At 42.9% G+C, this 10,891-nt stretch overlaps 1 protein-coding gene across 1 annotated transcript; it reads left to right on the forward strand.

Annotated features, from left to right (window-relative positions):
- The first annotated feature begins 929 nt into the window (after positions 1 to 929).
- On the forward strand, positions 930 to 4,551 carry zfp36l2 (zinc finger protein 36, C3H type-like 2). Its single transcript, XM_034122619.1, has 2 exons — positions 930 to 1,224; positions 1,440 to 4,551. The coding sequence occupies exons 1-2, from the start codon at positions 1,138 to 1,140 to the stop codon at positions 2,637 to 2,639; spliced, it is 1,287 nt and encodes a 428-aa protein (XP_033978510.1). The 5' UTR covers positions 930 to 1,137; the 3' UTR covers positions 2,640 to 4,551.
- Positions 4,552 to 10,891: the final 6,340 nt, after the last annotated feature.

Genomic DNA, 10,891 nt, shown 5'->3' on the forward strand with positions numbered 1-10,891 from the left:
TCTTGATGTTCAGTTCTCCCTTTCCTCTCATGGGGGCAGTGTTGCTCCGCTGCACCACATGAAAACCACATTCCTGCAGTCTGGGCTGAGATTGGGAAAAACAAGTCAGGGAAGGAATTTAGAGAGTGGCTTTAAAAGATTTAACCAAAGTAAATCCATTTTGTGCTTGGAGTGACTCGACATGTTGTGCTTTTTTTTAGGCATTTCTGATCTTAAGGTGAAGGCAACATTTAAAGACAAAAGAAAAGTGGGTCATGTGAGCACATCAGGCTTTAACTTGTATGTGTTCCATGTGTAGTAGACTGGAATAGGCTGTGGAAGTAGATTATGCAACCAGTGGATTCTAAAATGTGTGCTGCACTCTGCCTGGACTCCTCTCCGCTCATACTTGTGGTTTCACTCCATCCACAGGGAGAGAGAGGCAGAGTTTCCTTCCATTACAAATACATGTGTCAGCTCCCAACAGTATGGTGGTCCACAGAGGCTAGAGGGGTGGCCTTATCACTGGCGGGCTGTTGGTTTAAATCTTTGCTGAGGAGTTAAGGCTGTCAGTTGTAGAGCTTTTGAGCGGCGTACTGATTAATGATATGTGTGTATGGTTAATTTGCTTTAGCTTGCATGCATAGTAGACGTCCCTTGATGCTTCCACATTCTTTCTCAGCGAGAGTCAACCAAAAAAGCAAAACCAACTTCCACAAAATTGGTTGTGTTATAAAAAAATAAAAAAGTTTAAAGGTGGTGGTGGTGGGGGGGGGGGGCGTTGCTGGGTTGGATTTCAAGGCGTGGTGTTGTAGAATAGGCGACCAACCGGTGAATGGAAGTTTTTTTCGGGGAGGAAGGGAGGAGGCGGCTCCTCGCAAAACTTTGCACCGACTTGAGTTCGCCCCTCCCCGGCCACCGCAAGGCATTTATACCCATGTAAAAAGGCTCGAGCGGACAGTGAAGCACTCTGGCTCAGCGCTTCTCGAGGGGAGGACATAAAGCCACCTACAACTCCACCATACAAACCTATCCCCCTTTTTTCCCTTCATTTTCTACGGACTTAAACTGAACACAAACTTTTTCCACAACCAAAACCAGTCGTGGCACAAACTACCGTTTCCGCACGTAGCGTTCAAGGATCCTGGTCGGTCCTCCATGAAAGAGGGAGTGCAGCAAACTTGGGGAAACGAGATGTCTGCGACAGTCTTGTCTGCGTTCTACGACATGGACATGCTTTATAAGGTAAACGTTTATATCATACAACAATAATGTGTTTCCTTTTTGCATTCAGGGTGAAGCACTTTAACGTAAGAGTTGAATAAGCTGCTTCAAGTTTTCTGTGTGCAACAAGTTGTCACGTTGCAGGCAAACGTAGTTAATAACATGCCATGTGGTCAAAATAATTTCCAAATGTGAGCCTGACGTGCATTGCTAACTTGTATCTTTTCTTTTTACAGCAAGATAAAAGCATGAACATGAACGCCCTCCACATTAACAGCATGCTGGACAAGAAAGCTGTGGGGGCTCCGGTCACGTCTCCGGGCTCCGGTAGCCCGTTCTCGCCGGGATTTTTCCGCAGTAACTCAACCAGCAACGTGGAGGCAATGAACAACGGCAACAAATACTCCATGGGCTCCTACAGCAGCCTGAAGGAGAACATACCAACATGCAACAGCACCGCCACGGCCCTTATGAACAAGGAGAACAAGTTCCGCGACCGCGCTTACAGCGACAACGGAGACCGGGGCCTGCTGCAGCAGAAGCCCGGCTCTCAGATCAACTCCACCCGCTACAAGACAGAGCTGTGCAGGCCATTTGAGGAAAACGGGTCTTGCAAGTACGGGGAGAAATGTCAGTTCGCTCACGGCTACCATGAGTTGAGGAGCTTGTCCCGCCACCCTAAGTACAAAACAGAGCCGTGCCGCACCTTCCACACCATCGGCTTCTGCCCGTACGGTCCCCGGTGTCACTTTATACACAACGCCGAAGAGCGCCGGTCCCCTCCGCCCACCAACGCTAACATGCAGGCGGGAGAGTCCCGGTCAGCCCGCGAGCTGTGCGGCTACGGGCAGAGGGACATCCTGCCGCCGCAGCTCGGCTACACCCAGAGGGACAGACCAAAGCTTCACCACAGCCTCAGTTTCTCCGGGTTCTCCACCCACCACGGACTCGAGTCTCCCCTGCTCGACAGCCCCATGTCCCGGACCCCTCCACCCCCTACCACCACCTCCTCCTGCACGTCCACCTCCAGCTTCTACGAGGACGTGTTGTCTCCTAACTCCATGTCCTGCATCAACAGTGCCTTCTCTTTCCCTGGACAGGACTTAAAAGCCTTACTGGCTCCCCTGGCTGTGCACACCCCCAGTGGCTACGCCAACAACCACTCCACCAGTGCCTACTACGGGAACATGCAGAGCAGCCAGTGCCCTCCCTCCCCTCCGACCTACAACATGAGCCACTTGCAGGCGCTGCGCCGCCTCAGCGGGTCGCCGGTGTTCGAGCCTCCTCCCAGCCCACCAAACTCGCTCTCTGACCGGGAAAGCTATGCGAGCGGGTCCCTCAGCTCTTCCGGGAGCCTCAGCGGCTCCGAGTCCCCGAGTCTGGACGCTGGAAGGCGTTTGCCAATCTTCAGCAGGCTGTCGATTTCAGATGACTAATCGTTTTTTTGTTTTTTTATGGATTTATGGACGGGTCAGGCAGGGTGGTTAAAGGACCCGGGGAGTGTCAGTGAGTGAGCTAGACTGTCCTTCAAGCAGAGGAACCAGGTTAAACCCCCTCCATCCCATTTCAGCTACAACCACCCTGCCGATGTGCCTTAGTGTAAGACATTGATTCCCTACCAGCTCCAGGGGTGCTGACCCTGCTCTGACCTCCCTGGAGGGAGGCAAGAGAAGAGAATGTCACCCACAGGGATCAATAAAGCTTCAGACAGTTTAAAGTGTGCTTGACCTGGCATTAGTTAGTCTTTTTTTTCCTTGTATGTAATATAGCTGTATTAAAACTTAGATAGCAAACAGAAGGCATTCCATCAGTGCCTTGCCCGAGGGCTCATGGCAGCCCCTCTCCCTTTTTGCTCTATCAGGCAAGCCACACTTTTCCTGGGATTAGATGTGTGGGTAACATGACTTGACAAGAAGAAGAGACTGTAAGCGGTTTTCAGATTTCCTCCCATCCTGCCAAGAATATGCCTTGACTCAAAGTAACATTTTTTTCTTTATCAAAGTTTTTTTTCTTCTTTTTCTTCTCTGAAAGCTTCAACTTCCATTCCAGACCTGTCTTTTCCCAGCGCCACCCAGTGGTTTGTTTGGTTAGTCTAGTTTGTTGCTTGGATAAAAAGCACTCTTGAGTTGGGTTTGTTTGGGGAAATCACTGCTGATGGTTGAATATATATTTTTTTTTTTAGCTGTTTTTGAGTGATTGACATAGCTGTGCATAACTGGCTATGGACTATTTAACTTATTTATTATCTTGTGAAAAAAGTATAGGCTACATTGGTCATTTGTGTCCATACTGTATTTATCAAGTATGATGAAGCAATAGATCTATATTCTTTTATGTTTAAATTATGATCGCCATTATTAATCTGCATAAAGTGGAGTGTATGTTCTTTTCACAGTAATATATATATTTTGTTTTTTTTTTTCTCCTTTTTTTGTAACTTCACTTGGTTATTTTTATTGTAAATGAGTAAAAAAAATCTTAATTTAAGAGACCGTATGTGATATTTATTTCATTAATTTTGTTTCCTTGTTTACGTTTATTAAAAAAAGTTTGCGTGATTGCTGTTTGCTCCTGAGGTTGTGTCAGTGCTGTAGAAGGCTTTTTCTGTCTTTTTTGTGTGGAGGATCCCTATTTAGATGTTTCTGTAGAATGTATAAACGATGTGGTTGTACAGACCGTCCAAACCTTACTTCTTTTGTTGATCTACATCAGACTTCAGCGACAAAGAACCCAAGTCAATAAATTAACCAAAAAGTATTTTTGTTTTTCTCTGTTTGCACGAGGTCACACTGTGATTCCAGCCACGTGCTAAAGAATGTAGCATCCCTTGTGCCCCAGTATTATTATGATGTAGTGCCTATGGGGTTCACCATCTTGACATGCCTTAAAATTAACCAAATAAAGTATTTTTCCTACATGGCATCTTTTATACACAGGTTGAACTGAATGTAGTGTTGAATTCTGAATATTTTTAAGGTTGTTACCACTCAGACACTCTGAAAAAACAACAACCGAAACTGTTCTAAATCCCCATTCCTCTTATTTCCTGTAGCTCTGTTTCTTTTTTTATTGATATTGAAATCTAGTCTGAGTCTTGAGTTTGCTGGAGAGGGAAGTGGATGAACACGTTTGGTTTGTACATAGTAGGTACAGGGGGATGCGCACTATGTACTTTTGACTACTTTATCAGAAGTAAAGCTTTTTGAATGTAACAAAACGGACAAAAAGACAACGAGAGTTGTGATATTTTTTGGGGAGTCAGTTCACTACAAATTGAGTGTGAGACTGTTAACTTTGTACTGTACATTTTATTGTAGTTCTCCCAATAAAAATCATTTTGAAAAAGCTTACGTTCACAGAAACTTTGTTTTACTTTTGGGTATATGCACACGTGTTCACACCATGATGTTTCAGAGGAGAAAATGTGACATTACGCAAGAAAGCACCACAACTCTCCTCCTTTGGATAAAAGCCTGGAGGCCCTTGTGCTACTGCTTGGCTTGGGGCCCCCAGCATCTGCCCCTTGTTCCTCAGTATACAGTGAAAGCATTGACCTGTAGTTTCCACATAGGGGCCTGACCCTGAGGCCCATCGCCTGTCAAGCAAAAGAGCTGCAGGTGGGCTCTGGCACTGTCTGAGGTCATTATGAACATGGACAGGCAACAGACACTGAACAAACTGTATGTAATATTGCATCATCTGTAATGCTCTGCTATAAACACAGCGCGATGAGCGATATGTCCGCGCCGTCTGAGGAATTTTAAAATGGAAAATGTGTAGGAGCTCACAGGAAAGTGAGCGGAATGTGTCTGTGGCTCAGGCTGGGAGGCTGTCTGGATCCTCGCCATCAGGAGAAGATTGTAATCTTTTAATACATTATGACCCTTTTCTCTGACATAATGGACACGGGCACTCACAAAACATCCCCATCCCTAGAGAGCAGCCACCTGTTGTAAATATGGAGATTAACCAGTGATGGAATAGGAAGTCAGAGCCTTTAATTTAGTAAAACCCTGTAATATAAAGAAAAATATGGCTGTACTACATTCAAAGTCCTGCATTCAGAATAGCAGGTTAATGAGAATAATCATCAACATGTACCTAAAGTATCAAAAGTCAAATTGATTTTTTTCAACTAAGCTACTTATTAATAGTTTGTATATACATAAGTATTTTGTTGTTGTAGCTATGTTAAAGCTTTTTTGATCCACTTAATTGACATTGATGTAGTAGTTTAGGGCAGTGGTTCCCAATGTAGGGGTGGTAAGATTAATCATGCTGTGAAAAAGAAGAAAACTGCAAAATATTTCTTTTTTTCCCTTTGTGTGATATGTTCAATTGTTTCTACCTCTAGGCATCAATTGGATATTTCAAATCTGAATCTGAATTGAAACACATAGGGGCCATCATAAACAACAGCAGAATTCTTCAACAATTCATAAAATATAACCGTCTCATATCCATTTGTAAATTCCACATGTATTTTCACTTAAACTGTATTAATAAAAACAGTTTCTCATGAGCAGTGTCATCTTGGCAGGTCATTTTTATCCGGGAACAGTGACACAGTTTATACTGAATGAGTTTGAATAGTAAGCTTTTACCCCATTTACCTCCATCCATCAAGACTTCTCTTGATTGTATGTCAATGTGGAGGCAGGCAAAAAAACAAGAATTCAAGGTAACACGGTGCGTATTTGATATACTGTATAATCTGTCTTTTTTTAGGGGGAAGTATTCTTTTGAGGACAGTCCTTGAGTAAAAGTGCTTTCCACCCCTGAGATTAAGGAGTGAATGATGATCACTAAGCCGGTGTTGTCGGGCTTACAGCTGGAGTGATTGCTCACCGGCGTGACAAATCAATGATCTTCAATCCCATCTCAATGATCCTATATGCTGCTTCACTAATTAATCTTCCACTGTAATCCGTCAGTGGTGTTACTGTGAGTGATATGAGTGTGTCCTGAGGTCAGACAGGCGAAGATGGATGTATCAGTCTGGGAACTGAACACAGACAGGAACCCGTAACTGATTAACTCTGCAGCTGTAAATGTGTGTCTACTATCAGTCAGTGTGCAGGTAAACCAGGGACGAAGGTGGCTGTGTGAAGCAGCGCCGCACACACCCACCCTCACCCTCATTGGTGGGTCATATTCGCTCATGTCTAGACCGAAGCCCCTGGCCTACATGTTGGTGTTATTGTGGTGCCGCCATTTCCAGGGACCTTTTCAAAGAGCGCCTGTTCTCTGCAGGCTGTTCTGTGAAGTTATCAGTGGTGGCAAAGGCAGTGAGAAAATAAAGGGCCCAGGAGTCATGTGGTGCCTTGAGTTCACGCCAAGATAAGGCGGCTGATAAGGGCCCCGGCAAATATTTACTGTGTCCTCAGGGTTTCATAATGAAGTGTTTATCAGAGCAGAGCCAAAGGGCCGCACAATGCAGCGGGCCCTGCCAACAAGGATCCACGTATTGTACCTATGACTCAGTGTGTTTGTGCGGGAACATGAGTGTGTGTGGCTATGTGTGTCAATCAACAAACCCTCATATAATGCTTGATTGTTTTAACATTAATATATCTTAAAGTGGACCTATCATGCTATATTTGAATAATATAGTGTAGGACCATACCTATATAAGGCATATTTATACTTTTTTTTTTTCAAAATACCAAACAGATCATGCATTTTAGCCATGCCTCATTTTGCTCAATTTGACATTTTTTTGCTCTGTTTTTGCGAGGGCAGATTCAGTGAGAACAGCACCATCTACAGGCCTGGCATATGTACTACAGCGTCTCCAGCGCTTTCGAACGGCAATGGCCGTGGCTGTCTCCTCCTGATTGGTGGAGTTGGCCCAATAGCCGTAGCGCCACCGTCCTGACGTCAGGACAGTGTTCAAATCTGGATCAGTTTTTATCAGATCCGTTGCAGCCCCTTTTTTAGAGATTTGGGTATGGAGGAAAATAGAGAGGGTTGTGTTTTCTGACACTTGGTGAGTTCCCTGGAACACCGGGGACACATATTCATGTATAAAAGACGTACAAAAGTGCATTTTGCATGATAGGTCCCCTTTAAATGAGATGTGGGTAGCATTTTCAACTAGAGAATGCAATTCCTGAAGAAATTGCTAGTGGGAATGCTTTATGCTGAAAAGCTGACGCTAAACCGCTATGCTGAAATGTAATGTGTAAGAAGAAAGTGAAGAGTTTAGATTTAAATGATACATGAACACTGGGGGCTTGAATGTGTGATAAGAGAAGAAAAGAAAGTAAAAAGGCTTGGAAAAGCAGCAGAATATTTGAACTGCAGACTTTTGAACTAACTTGATGGCGAATGATCTGTCACCATGGCAACGGTATTTGATGACACCCCATAATACGCTTAGATGTGTTGATGGCTGCATCGTTACCAAACCTGTGAAGTTTTGGGCCGTTTTTGGCATTTTCACTGAAATTATGAGAAAACCGTGTTTCATGGCGAGCATTGTGTTGCCATGACAACGGCATTTGAAGAAATTTCAAAACTGTCACGTAGATGTCTTCACGGCTGGACTGTTAGCACACATGTGAAGTTTGAGCACTTTTTGACCATTTTCATAGGAGTTATAGCAATATCGTGTTTTTACGGCGAGGGATGCGTTGCCATGGCAGCTTTTGAGGAAAACTCACTAATGGCACATAAACATGTTGAGGGCTGGACCATTAACTGTCATCTGAAGTCTGGTGGTGTTTTGACCATTTTCATATGAGTTACGACAACATCATGTTTTTTGGCGAGGGATGCATTTCGATGGAAACGGCATATGATGACACCCCATAATTGACATAGAGCTGTTGAGGGCCGGACCGTTAACCATCATCTGAAGTCTGATGCTGTTTTGACCATTTTCATAGGAGTTACAACAACATCGTGTTTTATGGCGAGGGATGCGTTTCCATGGAAATAGCCTATGTTGAGATCTCAGATTTGTCGTATAGCTGTTGAGGCATGAACCGGCGATATGCAAGCGAAGTTTGGGGGACGATCGGACCGTGTCCATTGGAGTTACAGCAACATCGTGTTTTACGGTGAGGGATGCGTTGCCATGGCAACAGCTTTTGAGGAAAACTCACTAATGGCACATAGACATGTTGAGGGCCGGACCATTAACTGTCACCTGAAGTCTGGTGCTGTTTTGACCATTTGCATAGGTATCACGACAACATCGTGTTTTATGGCGAGGAATGCGTTTCCATGGAAACGGCATATGGTGAGATCTCAGCTGTTGAGGCATGGACCGGTGATATACAAGTGAAGATTGGGGGACGATTGGACCGTGTCCATTGGAGTTACAGCGACATCGTGTTTTATGGCTAGGGATGCGTTGCCATAGTAACACCACCTTACGTAACATCAGATTGTATGTAGAGCTGTTGAGGGCCACAGTGTTAACCATCATGTGATGTTTGGTGGCGTTCTGAGCATGTGAGTTGGAGTTATGACATCATCGTGTTTCATGACACAGGTGTTTATGTTTGAGCTAATGACGTTATGAAACACCTGTGCTTGAGCCCAGAGATCAAAGGTTTCCATGGTGATGTGCAGTAATCAGTGAGAGGAGAGCTTTTCCATTGTTCTGAATGAGAGATAAACCTCTTACATGTGAACGTTTTGTTGAAGAACCGTAACAGATAACAGTGAAATTTCAACGCGTGAAGCATCTCAAGGACCCTGAGCATCTGAAGTGTGCTTTTTGTGTACTTTCGGGTAAATAATGTGGCCTTTTTGGCAGATTAACTAAAGGTGTGCGGCTGCTGCTGTGAGGAAAGATCAGCCTGAATTTACAATGGGCCTTTATGGAGACATGTTGAACGTTTTTGTCACTTCATGCCCTCAAAAGGCATTTTGTTTAATTATTTTGCTTAATTTATTTTTATTTTTCGAGCTACGAGATGTTTTCCTACGTTTTTCATGAATAATTATGTCTCAGGAGTGTAGGGTTTGAGAATTATGGCAGGTTTAAAAAAATATATGAAGGCGAATTTCAAGCTGTCCTCCACTGTACAGTAGCTGTGACATCACGCACTCTAGCCTTAACGAGCTGCGCAATACACACTAATGTTAAAATCTGAAGAAGGCCTCTTTACCAAGGTCTGAACAATGTTTAATATTTCTAAAAGTATGAATCTGTTTTAAAAGTTGTTTAATATGAATAATGTCAGAAAGATGTGTAACATTTTAAAGTTGGAATGAGGTTTCTGAGTGAAAGTATGAAGGAACAGTTAGCAGTTGAAGTCGCATGAAGATTTGTCAAGTCTGAAGAGTTTCTCCATTGACTTCCATGTAAAGAAATTGATGAATTATGGGATATATCTCGGGAATTATGAAAGTTATGAATGAGAAAAGTAATAGCCATTGATTCCCGATCGAGCTGAAAGTTTTGATGTTTGAACGGAGTTTCTGCGATGTGGAATGTGGGAGCAGAAGAGGTGCAAAAAACCCGGCTGAATAATAATAATAAAGAATTTGTGCGTAGAAGAATGGAATGCTGTATCAGCATATAAATGACAGTGTCTATATAATGCGCACCTATAATATATAATAGCTTATAACACTGTGACATTATAGATATAGGCACTTAATATTAAGTATCATAATACTTCATGTTTGCTGATCACTTGTTTTTTTCCTTCAATACATTAAAATATTTAAAAATGAATTATAATCACTGTAATAAAGCATTAAAATGCGATTATTAGTTACGCTAATTGAGCATTGGATAACTAAATATAATTTTTATAACATTTTGAGTGTTGTTCATGCATATATTTGCTATTTTTAATTTATAACAATCACATTCTAATCCATTATTACTCATTATAAATCACTCTCACAAGATTATAATGTATTATAACTATAAGAATGATAAAACACCTTGATCCTAGCAAAACATTTGAATGAGTGACCGGCATTTATGAAGTATGATGATAAAAAGTATTTGTAATGTGTTGCGATTATTGCTCTAAAGCAGTATGAATGTTTATAAGTGCTTTCAACAATAATTATACAATCATATAACAGATTAAAACACATTATAAGTGTGTTTATAATGGGAATAGAAATCGACGTCACAGAAAGACGTGTCTATGAAGCCTTTCTATATAAGGATGTGTTGGTGTTCCGTGTGTGTGCGCAGGGTCTCGCTGGTTAATGGATCTGGAGCTCCTACAATGAAAGGAAACTCTCCGACTTGTGATTAGGGCAGGAAGAGTCCAACTTCCTGGCCACCACCCATTTCCACCTCTTCTTCGTCCTGCTGTTTTTCCTCCTCCTTCAGTTTCCCCTCTCCTCTGTAGTGGCGGCTTCTAGAAGTTACTATTTGTGTTCCCCTGCGCGGGGAAGCTCGCCTCGTCCTGGTATTGTTTTGGCATCTCAGCCCCAGACCCGGGGTCAAATCCTAATGCTTTATAGACTTTGTTTAGGCCGACATGGGTGCCAGATGGGTGGCGCTTTGCCAAAATGAAAGTGAAGTTGTTTATCATTTTGGTGCCACAACCCCCAAATGCAAGATAAGGCCTCAACCTTCCATTTGATCAAATTCTAGCCCCAGGTTTTGTTTTTGTTGATTTTGTAATAATGTAGAAGATTACAGAGATTTGAGTGAAACCTATTTCTCTTTAATGAGGTGTAATTGCTTCATAAGTAAAAGTGG

This window comes from Trematomus bernacchii, unplaced genomic scaffold (assembly GCF_902827165.1).
Source record: "Trematomus bernacchii unplaced genomic scaffold, fTreBer1.1, whole genome shotgun sequence".
In the NCBI taxonomy this organism is placed as follows: Eukaryota; Metazoa; Chordata; class Actinopteri; order Perciformes; family Nototheniidae; genus Trematomus; species Trematomus bernacchii.

What these genes read in the sequence shown, in the direction of transcription:
- zfp36l2 (XM_034122619.1), top strand. Translation starts at nt 1,138, where the DNA reads ATGAAAGAGGGAGTGCAGCAAACTTGGGGAAACGAGATGTCTGCGACA. An exon ending in ACATGGACATGCTTTATAAG is followed by an intron (nt 1,225 to 1,439) that starts GTAAACGTTTAT and finishes TTCTTTTTACAG; the next exon opens with CAAGATAAAAGCATGAACAT.